We start from the raw sequence: 13,471 nt of genomic DNA on the forward strand, positions 1-13,471 counted from the left end.
CACTGGGAGAACATGCAAACTCTACACAGAAAGGCCCTTTCACCAGCCCCACCTAGGGTGTTGGGGCTGATGACGAGAGAACACGCCCCCAGCCAGCGCCCACAGCGTCCCCGGCGACAGACAGCGCTATACCTACTGTGCCGTGCCCCCCCAGCACTGATATCTTGAACATTCTTCAAATGCACAAATAAATCTCTGCATTACATTTTGTTACACAGGATGCACGCATGAGTCCCAGATGGACATATACGCATGCTGCGGGCAACATGGTTTTACAATTTGACCTTGAATAAATCAAACCATGCAGACAAAAGGTCTGGTATGCAAGCATTCATTAGCTTGATGATTTCCAAACAGAAGTCAGGGTATTATTGTGGCGTAGCCTACAATGAAATGTATAAAAAAGGCAAGAGTATTTTGTAGAAATCCACACAAACCATCTTATTGAGCCTAGATGCTGCAGTATAGATAGATAGATAGATTACAGTGTTTCAATGCTGTTAGTGTCACAATCAATTAGAGCTGAGAAGTTTTGATTTGAAAGTTGTCTGTTCACTCAAATGTTTTAATACAGGCACTTTACTTGTCAAGTACAAGGTCTGTGATGTTGTAAAGTATTTTTATATTGTGTATACTTTTAAGTGGATAAATCAGAGCACTTATTCAGCCTATAGCCTAGATTATAACACGGTTTCCATACCTCACAGCCTGTCCACAGCAAGTTGGGTTGTTGTCAGTGTGTGTGCTGAGGGGCTATAAATAGAGCTCTATATTTATATCTTGGTCTGGGGGATTCATGTAGTAATCTGCTGAACTGTATTCTGTGTAGACATACTCTATAATGGAAAATAAGTTTATAGAAAATAACTAAATACAGGCCTAACTAAAATAAATATAGCTTATAAACATTGTATTTAGAAACAGAAACATTGGATACATAAAATAAATACACAAATAAATAAAAATAAGTCATTATGGTTTTTTTTTTTTTTTACCAACAATAAAACAAACACATAAGCTACTATTTGTTGTGGGTTCTAATGGTAGTGTAAACAATAGGCCTCCTACACAAAACTAAACAACCTAACAAGACAATTCACTAAAATATCGTAAGGATTAACAGTATGTAATTATGTATGTGCATTATATTGCAGTAGAATTCATTAAAATGTTTTCCAAAATACATTTGACGAGGTGTTTTAATAAAAAGGCACCCAAAACAGGTCAAAAGTAGGCTACTTTATATGCGTTATAATGCGCTAACGATGCGCAGCGTTGATCACAGCGGACGCCTTTTCACGTGCGTTACGACGAAAACAGTTACCCGTTTAATGCCGTGACTATTCCCGACTAACCTCGCGCCAACAGCCCTTTGCCATCACACAGTTGTTCCAACAGCGTCCCCTGGAGTCACGTGAATCGATAGGGCACCAATGTGTGTGTAGCACAGGGGGAAATAAACACTGTCATGTGACTGTTGGCTGGTCGTGTGTAAAGTAGCAACAGAACCACAGGATTTTGAAGCGTTCTGACGAGGTAAAGAATTATCTGCATGTTTATAAGTAGTATTCTGTCTTATTGTGCACGTTTACCTCATATAACTAACTGCTGTAGCCATGTCATTGCTTTCACAGTTATTTAAAATGCCATTTATAGCGACCAGAGTCAAAACCAACAAAGGGTCAAACTCTTTTTTCTGCTATACCACCAAAATGTGGAAAGCCTTACCGAAGGCCACAAAGGAGTGTGGATCACTAGCATCCTTTAAAATTGCCCTGAAAAACCACTTACAGGCAGCAGCCGTTCGCAACTGGTAAAAAAGAATCTAGCCCAACCCTACCCTCCCCTGCCCCTTCTTTGTATATACTGTTTGTTTTGACTTACTGTCTTCTATTTTGTTTTTCTTTACATATCTACTGCATAGTACTGTGTTCTATTTGTCTGTCATTCAATGTTATATGAGATACTTCAATGGTTTCCAGTGGAAATAAGCTTAGTCTTTTCATGGATCTCCTTTTAGTAGACCTTGTACCAGTGAACTGTACCGTCATGAAACTGTACCTTTTCCTATGCAAACTTCTAATAAAGTCTTCAATCAATCAATCAATCAATCAATGATTGTATGTTGGAGAAGAGCTAATAAGTTAGCCTCCCCTTTAAAGTGTTCAAATCATCTGAATCACGTTTATCAGTCTAATCTAGGGATGTCACAATTATGACCATGTTTTTTAATGTTTTATTTTTCTACCTCTCTTTTCTGCTTTATTGTAATCATGTGTACTTTCTGTTAATTATAAGCACTTGTGCTTCATTTTCTGCTCTATCTGTAAAGCATTTTGAGCTGCATTTCATGTCTTGAAAGGTGCAATACAAATAACGTTTATTATATTTTTTACTAGTAAGACGCCTCAGGGCGACAGGCGCGCCACAGTGATGTGGACATCAGGGCTAGTGGACATCAGGGATCTCCATATATGGGCATAAAAGGGATTGTTCCCCCTGGCATCACAGGGATCTCTCTAATAGGGGATCATTAATATTGATGCCATCAGGGAACTCCATATATGGGCACAAAAGGGATTCTGTTAGTGTGACATCACAGTGAAGCCAGAGCGTGATGTCAGAGCGGCAAACCCATTCTGGTGGAGTGGTTCCCCTGACATCACAGTGACATCAGAGCATGACAAACCCATTAGACCGTAAAAATGTGTGACACGGCCAAGCTGTGACGTTTCTCAAAATAAACCTGCTATCTTCGGTCGCAGTTATGACATTTTACATGACGATTAATTGTCACTCAAATAATTGCGATTAATGATTTAATTGTGTTTTTGACATTGACAATTACATTTCTGTTTGGCTTGTAGGCTTTGAAGTTGCACATGGCAGATAGGACACATAACCTATATACAAAGACGTGACTGACATATTTGACAACTTTATACTTTGACAAGAACATTGATAGTGGAAATAGACGATCTACAAGCTCACAACGCATCGCGATGCGACACGTTAAGAGCTTGTAGATCTGCTATTTTCACTATGTTTGAAAATGTTTGAAAATATAAAAAAAATCAACATGGAAACGATTATGACTGTGACACAATAATTGTGATTATGTCAAATGGTTGCGATTAGACAGTGATGTAATAATTGTGACAGACCTATTATAGTCTAATCATGTCAAACCATATCTCTTCTCTTCCCAGGTGTAAACATTGCTGACAGACATTGGCCATCATGGCTGATGTAAGTATACCATCTCTTAACAGGATTACGTTGCCTATTATTCCATTAAAAGAGTATATGATACCTGTCAGAACATATTTTCAGATGTGGCCAAAGTTTGAGAGCCACTGCACTAAATGATAAAATACATTGTGTTGGTGTAGAGCAGAGCAGAGCAGGGGTCTGCAAACTTTTTGAAATGAAGTGCTATGTTTTTATTTTCTAGATGGTCAGTGTGCCATGTCAACATTTTAATGACGCCCCATAAAAGATTCTGACATATTTTGACTGTCAGGACATTGTTATAATGATCATTAGTCTCAGAGCAATAACCCACCTATCTATCTCTCCCTGACTCCCTCCCCACTCAAAGTTTTAATGAATGTAGAATTATGTGCAGGATGTAATTTGCTGCACATTAGGTGACTTAATTTAATTGCCAATGTTTAAAACAATATTTGATTTAAAAAAATAGAAATCATCTCTCTCACACTTCTGCCAGTGTGCCAGTGATCACCCTCCCCTGTGACAATGTTGGCACCCGTGCGTAAGGTTGCCTAGCCCTGGTGTAGAGTCTACAGTCACTGTAGACAACAAAAGGGTTGTAGCTTATCACATAAGCACCATGACCATAACACAAATGAAAAGCAATCAAACTAATTCAGTAAGAGTGTGACAAGGAGATGTACTGTCATTTGTTGTCATATTATTGTACAGTGATCTATTAGTAAACAAGAGTATAACACTCATTTCTTACAGGACTTGAAAAGATATCTGTACAAGCAGCTGCCCAGGTTAGTGTACTTTAACTATGTGATTTTTATTGTTGCTGAAAATAGGTATAACAATAAGTAAATGGTGCATTTATATATTGCCTTTTATCGGAGGAACTTTACATAGGTTGTGCTTTACATTCACCCACTCATAGGGCTGTCACAATTATTACATAATCGTCTAATCGTGATTATTTGACATTATCGCAATTATTTTGTCATAATCGTCATAATCGTGAATGTTGAAAGATTTCCGAAATAGTGGAAATAGCAGATCTACAAGCTCACAACGCGTCGCATCGCGACGCGTTGTGAGCTTGTGGTTCGGCTATTTCCACAATCAAAGTTATTTTTTAAGTAGTAAGTTGTCAAATATGTCAGTAATTTCTTTGTATATTTAGGTTATGTGTCATATCTACCATGTACAACTTCAAAGCCTAAAAGCCAAACAGAAATGTAATTATCAACGACAAAAACACAATTAAATCGTTAATCGCCAATTATTTGAGTGACAATTAATCGTCATGTAAAATGTCATATCGTGACAGCCCTACTATGTGATAATCATTGGTAAATGGTAAATGGTGCATTTATATAGCGCTTTTATCCAAAGCACGTTACATAGATTGTGCATTACATTCACCCATTCACGCACACATTCATACACCGGTGGCGGAGGAAACCATGCAAGGCACCAACCTGCTCACCGGGAGCAATTAGGGGTTCAGAGTCTTGCCCAAGGACCCTTCGACATTAACTCAGGGGGAGCCCGGATTCGAACTGGGAACCCTTCGAGCGGGCGAAACAGTTTTTGTTATTTTTGGACCAGACGGCGGGGTGTTCCGGTTTTGCCAAGGAATACGGAGGTAGAGGAACATAGCGTTAGGGAGAACTCCACTAACGCTATGGACCAGAGCTACCGGTTGCTAAGCTAGCATTGGACATAATGGACAAAAGCTTTTTGGGAGGGGCATAGCTACCTATCAATTAACGCCACATGGCAGATATGACACATAACCTAAATATACAAAGAAATGAAATGACTGACATTTTTGACAACTTTATACTTAAAAAACATTGATAGTGGAAATGGCAGATCTACAAGCTCACAACGTGTTGCATGATCGCATCGTGACACGTTGTGAGCTTATAGATTTGCTATTTCCACTATTTTTGAACATTGAACATTTCAACATGGAAACGATTAGGACAAAATAATCGCGATTATGTCAAATAATCGCGATTAGACGATTATGTAATAATTGTGACAGGCCTAACCACACGGTGATGGACGAGGAGAGGCTCTATAAAACTGTGTCAGGACCAGACAGGAGACGTTGAGTTTCCTCCGCTAACATGAATGTGACTGTTTGTGTGTTTGTGTCCCCAGTGTTGAAGGTCTTCATGCTATCGTAGTGACAGACAGAGATGGTGTCCCTGTCATCAAAGGTACAGTAGCTTCATAGTTTTATTAAATGAATCTACAATCCAGTACTTTCATGACATACTTGAACCCGGGTTCCCTGCTTGAGCACCAACAGGCAGCATGTGTGTGGGAACCGTTCCATTGACTGTCATGTCATACAGTAAACATATTTCAATAATCTACCACACACAGGTTGGTTAAAATGACATTTTATCAACGGACACAAAAGGTTATGGATTGCAGCTCCAACCACTTAAGCCCTATTTTGCACTGTGACTTTTCGAAGGTGGCAAATCTGGGGTCAGCTCACTATCCCGACGGGCCGCTGTTCCGACTAGCGTCGGCAGGTTAGTTACTGAGGTACGGTTACCGACTAGCGTCGACAGGTTAGTTACTGAGGTACGGTTCCTGAGGTTAAGTTTAGGGTTAGGGGTAGAGTTAGGGTTAGTTTTATTGTCGGAATACCGGCCCGTCGGGATACTGATGCGGACCCGCAAATCTACACATTCACAGCGGGTTGCATTGTGATATGTTGAGTTGTTGAGTTTGTTAGCATCAGCTATTTTTGAACAATGACATTTGGGGAGGACTTTTGGCTATTTCAAAAAGCCACGGTTAAAGCCTCAATCAGCAATTTCTTCAACTGGGTTGCCAAGTTTCTCAGCTGCATTTAAAAATGTCTTAATGGCCTCATATATATCAAAAGTTAAGCACAGTGTTTCACTTAATTTAGACTATTGGACTAACTTATTCAGTTATTCATACTATACAGTTACATACTGTAAATGTTGTTTAAACCAGTGAAAGTGCTGCATACGATACATCCATAACAGGCACCCTTTTGATACAAAAACCCACAGCACCACCTTCTGTGCTAATTGTTTAGGAAACAGCGTTACTGTGTATGTATGGTGGGGCTCCTTTCAGACTGTAACCCCAAATCACCAATTGGTACTTATTGGCCTAATAGAACTTCTTGTTGTGAGGTTGTTGTTTGCTTTAAGTTTAATCCCTTTATTAACCCATATTATATCTTATTACTCCCTGTAGTAACCCATATTTAATCTTATGACTGCTGTGCCGTCCTGTAGTTGCCAATGACAACGCCCCAGAGTACGCCCTGCGCCCGGGCTTCCTGTCCACGTTCGCCCTGGCCACGGACCAGGGCAGCAAGCTGGGCCTGTCCAAGAACAAGAGCATCATCTGCTACTACAACACATACCAGGTTAGTTACCTTTTATTTAAACTCTGGAATACAATTGAGGGCAGGCCCTCATTTACAATGCAGCCGAGATACAACAATACAGCAATATTAAAATATAACCGGGAGACAGAATACTTGAAAACTGAAGAAAGTTCAAGGAAATGAAATCAGAAACGATTTATTTGAGGGATTTACAGACTCTAGAACAAAGGTGTTAGAAACCATCGTCCTGAATTGGCCTAAGGCTCTTATTTTTAAGGATTTCTGGAGCTGATTCCAAGCAAATGGAGCACTGATAGAAAATGCTGCTTTGCCTAGTTCTGTATAAGCAAATGGATCCGGTCAAGAAGTCGCTTGAGCGAGTCTGGTAGGGACTAGGGTCCAGATTCAGCATAGAACAGGTGAGCTGTTACACCATCTTCTGTTGCCTACAACACATAAGCAGTTGAGCTGTTACACCATCTTCTGTTACCTACAACACATAAGCAGGTGAGCTGTTACACCATCTTCTGTTACTAGTAAAACACATAACCAGGTGAGCTGTTACACCATCTTCTGTTACCTACAACACATAAGCAGTTGAGCTGTTACACCATCTTCTGTTACCTACAACACATAAGCAGGTGAGCTGTTACACCATCTTCTGTTACTAGTAAAACACATAACCAGGTGAGCTGTTACACCATCTTCTGTTACCTACAACACATAAGCAGGTGAGCTGTTACACCATCTTCTGTTACTAGTAAAACACATAACCAGGTGAGCTGTTACACCATCTTCTGTTACTAGTAAAACACATAACCAGGTGAGCTGTTACACCATCTTCTGTTACCTACAACACATAAGCAGGTGAGCTGTTACACCATCTTCTGTTACTAGTAAAACACATAACCAGGTGAGCTGTTACACCATCTTCTGTTACTAGTAAAACACATAACCAGGTGAGCTGTTACACCATCTTCTGTTACCTACAACACATAAGCAGGTGAGCTGTTACACCATCTTCTGTTACTAGTAAAACACATAACCAGGTGAGCTGTTACACCATCTTCTGTTACCTACAACACATAAGCAGGTGAGCTGTTACACCATCTTCTGTTACTAGTAAAACACATAACCAGGTGAGCTGTTACACCATCTTCTGTTACCTACAACACATAAGCAGGTGAGCTGTTACACCATCTTCTGTTACTAGTAAAACACATAACCAGGTGAGCTGTTACACCATCATCTGTTACTAGTAAAACACATAACCAGGTGGCTTTCCACTGCTGACAGAACCTGGGCTAAAAGCATAAACCGTACAACAAATAAATATATCATGCCCATCTTGAACGTCTGACCAGCTCCTGACCTTGGCTGGTGTAATATAATAATAATAATAATAATAAACTTTATTTATATAGCACTTTTCAAAAACAAGTTAACAAAGTGCTTCACATCACACACAACACAAACCCCGACAACAGATTGGGGTAAAAACAACAAAAACATCATTGAAAAACACAGGTACCGTAATTAGAGTAAAAACAATTCCTACAGAGAAAAATAAAGGCAATTAAAAAGAACAAAAAAAAAGATAAACACAAGATAAAAACAAGCAAAGAGTACCATTGACTGGGCTAGTTAAAAGCTATTCTGTAAAAATGGGTTTTTAAAAGAGTTTTAAAAGTAGTCAATGAGGTAGCCTGTCTGACTACCAGAGGAAGATTGTTCCAAAGATGATCCATCCAGAAGATGGGGGGCCCTTATGGCAAAGGCTCTGTCCCCTTCTGTGACCAGGTTTGCAGTTTTGACCTTGAGCAGGAGCTGGTCTGAAGACCTGAGCATATGCATTGGGTTTACAGGAGACTCCCACCAGTTTCTCTTAACAAACGAAACTAAAGAAGGAAAAAAAAGTACCAGCTCATTGTGTGTGTGTGTGTGTGTGTGTGTGTGTGTGTGTGTGTGTGTGTGTGTGTGTGTGTGTGTGTGTGTGTGTGTGTGTGTGTGTGTGTGTGTGTGTGTGTGTGTGTGTGTGTGTGTGTGTGTGTGTGTGTGTGTGTGTGTGTGTGTGTGTGTGTGCGTGCCGTGGACTGAAGACTCACCTTTTCAGACTCCACCTAAACACTTAGCACTAATGAAACACGCAATGACCATATATGAAGCTAGTGAGCATTTTTTGTAGGTTTTTAGAATCCTTTTCTTTACTGATTATATTGTTTTTTAGATTGATATTCATATGCATATAATGCTATATTGTTGTTGATATTCTGACATGTTGTTATAGTGATTATATTAGGGGTGGGCGATATGGCGATAATTATCGTATCGGCGATACAGCTTTGCCACGATATGCTTTTTCAGAGTATCGTTTCTCTCGTGATACAAACAGTCTCAAGGCTCTGGATACAGCGAGTGCACGTTCTATGAGTCGCAGCTCTAGTGCTTAATTTATACTTCTATAGTACGGTGGTGTAATTCGCCAAAAAGAACAGATCTACAAGCTATAACGTGTCGCGGCTCAACGTGTCATATAGCGTGAGGATCTGTCCCCTGCTTTCACAGCCCCTCCCCCGGGCAGCACGCAGACAGGCTACAGTGTCTACAGCACTGACTGAGTTGTGATTGTGCAGGAGCACGGCACAGTGGTCCACGATTTAGTTTCACTTTCACGGGACTTAGTAAAGCAGTGATGCAGCTTGGCCTGCATTCTTTGAAGCATATTTTTCATAATGGATGCATTAACTAACAGGACGCAAACTACTTATCCGTCCTGCTATCGCTATCAGCCATCAAAGCTGAGCTGTGCTGGAGTCTCCTCTCCATAGCTGTGTGTTCTGGCAGTATCGATGAGATGATTTAGATCACCTTGTAAATCCATGCTTCTGTTTTTATTAACTACAAACAAGTAGCTATTTGCCGCTATTTGTAAAGTGCTTATGTTTTCACCATTGATGCATGCCTGTGTCGTCGCGAATCGCGGTGAAATCGTCGCGTCTATTTTGCGTCTATTACATAATTGGCTTAGTTATAAAAACCATGCCATTATTGTTAGTAGAAAAGCGAAAAGCTAGGATGATAATGAGTGAGTAATTCTCTAAAAAGAGTGTGTGTGTGTGTGTGTGTGTGTCTGTCCGTGTGTGTGTCTGTCCGTGTGTGTGTCTGTCCGTGTGTGCGTCCAACAGATCGTGCAGTTCAACAGGTTGCCTCTGGTCATCAGTTTCATAGCCAGCTGCAATGCCAACACAGGTGAGAGTGGATGCACCGTGCCACCGTCTGTCATTACTATGATTACTATCTGTCAGCTACTATCTACAGTGCAGCACAAGCAATTTTCAAATTCATTATAATTACCTACAAAACTCTACTCTTCATACATTTACAGTTAATCAGTAACCCTCTGGGGCGGCATAGCTCAGGGGTAGAGAAACCGACATTAGAGCACAAAGGGTTCCCGAAGGGTTCCCAGTTGAGTTCGATCCCGGGCTCCCCCTGAGTTAATGTCGAAGGGTCCTTGAGCAAGACTCTGAACCCCTAGTTGCTCCCGGTGAGCAGGTTGGTGCCTTGCATGGTTTCCTCTGCCATCGGTGTATGAATGTGTGTGTGAATGGGTGAATGTAATGCACAATCTATGTAAAATGCCTTGGATAAAAGCGCTATATAAATGCACCATTTACCTCTGGTGTCTCACATTTTGTTTTCTTTATTTTTTTTTATCCCTCAATTAACCCACATTTTGTTCTAGCCGGCTTTACCATGCTCTGTCCCTTACGGCCGCACTATATGTTGAAAATAACATTTACCATCATCGCAATGTCATCAAGCACGATATACATATTTAAAAATACAGCAGTCTGCAGTCATCTGTGTTGTGTGCCATGCATGTGCTCAGCAATACATTTGGCCAGTCAGTCCTGCTGCTTCAAATGCCCTGTGTTTGCAAGTGGGTAAAGCTTCTGTTGTTTGGCACTATTATGGATTGACGTGTTACAAAACTTGTGGCAAGGAACAAAAGAAACACGACCAAATAGCAATTGCAACACAACCAGAGAGAACCATACGTAGAGTTAAAAACAAGTCGAGTGTTGGCAAACACAAAGGTTTATACGTTAAGGTGAAACAGTCCGGGGCGCCCACTGGCCTAGCGGTCCGGGCGCATAATACATTGGTTCTGATGCCTGACAGTGCGCCGCGGGTTCGAGTCCCAATCCCAACGACCTTTGCTGCGTGTCACTCCTCGTCAGTCTTACCCCGTTTCCTGTCTATATCGCCAGTTGTATACTATCAATAAAGGCAGAGAAGTCTGCACATCACAGCGTGCGCTGCGAGCTTGTAGATCTGCTATTTTTGAAAAATCTTGACAATTTCAGAAAGTCTTTGAATATATTTACCCGATTCTATAAATGTCTTCTAAACAGGTTTAACAGGTTTCTGAATAAACAACCAATGTCAGTGATGCTCAAACTGTCAAGGACCCCAAAATGATATGTATTTGGCCACGGACCCCCAGCAGCTAAATTTGAGTTACAAATGTTCGTTGTTCGCTTTAAAATTGCGTATATATTCAAAGATTTGCACACATTTTTATTACTTTTCAAAAATGGCAGATCTACAAGCTTGCAGTCAGGCACTTGGTGCCGCACTGTGAGCTTTTGTCTTCGACAGGGGGTCCGGGACCCCTAGGGGGCCCTCAGAGTTACTACAGGGGGTCTTCCAAATCTTTGAGTAATGGAAAAGTTTTTTCTCCTTGAACCCTAGTGTCCATATTCTGAGAATTAAGCCAAAAATAATAAATTCGGCAAAGGGGTTTGGTGTAGAGGGGGGGAAAGAGCGGTCAAGTTTATTAGGTAATGACGGCTCAAGTGGTTAAATATCTGAAAACACAAATTGACATGAATCCAAAACACACTGATGATTGTGCTGTCAAACAATGAAACTATAGAATCTATGAACAGGTTGTGGAGGTCCCTGCTTCATCTTTCTCTCAACTAAGGGGTCCTTGGCCTGAAAACATTGAAAATAAAAGAATTAGAATATTTCCAGGTCTTAAGCTCTGTTGTTGTTGTTGTTGTTGTCGTCGTAGGTCTGATCATCAGCCTGGAGAAGGAGCTGTGTCCACTAATAGAGGAGCTGAGACAAGTGGTGGAGGTGGCCTGAACTCTACTGCCACCTACCTGTCTGGAGGAGCCCTGCAACATGGCCATGCTCCCAAGCCTGCATATCAGCCTGTTTTACTTCCCCACACACACACACACACACACACACACACACACACACACACACACACACACACACACACACACACACTGAGCCATTAAGCACTTACAAGTTACAACCTGCTCACAATTGTTCCTAGATGAGCCGATCGACAAGCCCTACGTCATGTTGGAATGCTGTGCGCTGTGGGACTTATAGATCTTCTATTTTCTCCTGAAAGTTTAGATTTCTTTCTTTCTTTTTTTCCCCATTTTCTCCTAAAATTACCTGACCCAAATTGTGCCACCTGGATGAAAGTGGTTAATATATGGTATGGGTTAGACGCAGGACACACACACACACACACACACACACACACACACACACACACACACACACACACACACACACACACACACACACACACACACACAGAGAGAGAGAGATACACAGAGAGATATGCCTACATGTTACTTGTGTCTACGTTGGAGATGATGCTTTCTAATTTCTAATATTATTTGACTGTTTTTGTGTGGTTAATTTTCTTTTCTTTTTTTTAACAAATTCATCGTTTGTATCATTCATTTATGTATTATTTATGAAAATAAAGTTCAACTTTGGCCCGCAAGGAATCACAATTATTAAATAACACATATTATTAGCCTAAAGGCAGGTATATTGCCACTCAAATGGACAATATATTTATTTTTTCCCAGAATTAAATAAATAACCCTAACCCTGTAAACGATAAATAATTGTAATCCTTGTTTTTACATATAACCTTTGACATGCTTACTTTACTTACTTGCGCCTATCGCTCGACTTTGGGCATGGGCCACCAACAAGAGGTCAGGCATCCCGGTCCTGGGCCATTGTCTCCAGCTGGCCCCATGTGAGGTCAGATCTCTTCACCTCTGCATCCAGGTCAGGTCACGCCGCCTTTGTGGGTCCCAGAACAGGACGTGTCTTGTGACACTGAATGCAGGTTTGCGGAGAGTCTGGCCAATCCATCGTCTTCCTCCACAGGGTGCTGTCCTGTTCGCTGCCACAGTTCCAGGTGAGGTTTCTGGATTTTGTTTGGACAGCAGATTTCGGAGGATTCTTCGGGGGCAGGTGTTGTTTATTAAAGATCCCGATCTTTATGGGATCTTTAAGATCTGAGGATCCCCAGACATATTTTAGCTGATGGAAAGCAGTCTCAAAGATTACTTGGACAATATTTTTCCCCCCAGAATGAAATCAATCCAATAACAGATTTCAACTGAACTGATTACGTGAACGATGCATAATAGTAATCCTTGTTTTTTACATAATATAACCTTTGACATGCACAACAGTGATTATGTTATAAATAATAGTAATCCTTGTTTTTACATACTATAACCTTTGACATGCACAACAGTGATTATGTTTGATGGTCTTCTGTCCATTTGTCTTGATGGACCCCTGCAATCACTGGTCTGTTCTTGTATTTTCTGTCATGTAATGGTTTTCAACTGATTGTGAATCAGGGACCACCACCCAGACTAAGAATCAACCTGGGGACCACTGTTTTGTAGGGTGTAGAGATATAGGCTTAGATTAGTTCAACTTTACTTTTATTTGTTTATTATGACGGGACAGTGCCATTTGATGATCACAGAAACATGAGTATAAAATGAG

The 13,471-nt window shown here is 40.8% G+C and overlaps 1 protein-coding gene across 1 annotated transcript; it reads left to right on the forward strand.

The window, feature by feature from the left end:
- The first annotated feature begins 1,451 nt into the window (after positions 1-1,451).
- Positions 1,452-12,429, forward strand: lamtor3 (late endosomal/lysosomal adaptor, MAPK and MTOR activator 3). The gene is made up of 7 exons (XM_080750791.1): positions 1,452-1,536; positions 3,210-3,249; positions 3,988-4,022; positions 5,392-5,450; positions 6,519-6,652; positions 9,799-9,862; positions 11,697-12,429. Exons 2-7 carry the CDS (start codon positions 3,241-3,243, stop codon positions 11,768-11,770), a joined length of 375 nt encoding a protein of 124 aa, XP_080606917.1. The 5' UTR covers positions 1,452-1,536; positions 3,210-3,240; the 3' UTR covers positions 11,771-12,429.
- The last annotated feature ends 1,042 nt before the right edge of the window (positions 12,430-13,471 follow it).

Source organism: Nannobrachium achirus (genome assembly GCF_963921795.1).
Source record: "Nannobrachium achirus genome assembly, chromosome: 20".
Classification (NCBI taxonomy): Eukaryota; Metazoa; Chordata; class Actinopteri; order Myctophiformes; family Myctophidae; genus Nannobrachium; species Nannobrachium achirus.

Bases quoted from the DNA above. Each gene is read 5' to 3' on its own strand.
- lamtor3 (XM_080750791.1), top strand. The intron at 4,023-5,391 runs GTTAGTGTACTT...TTGTGTCCCCAG, and splicing joins CTGTACAAGCAGCTGCCCAG to TGTTGAAGGTCTTCATGCTA. The intron at 9,863-11,696 runs GTGAGAGTGGAT...TTGTCGTCGTAG, and splicing joins CAGCTGCAATGCCAACACAG to GTCTGATCATCAGCCTGGAG.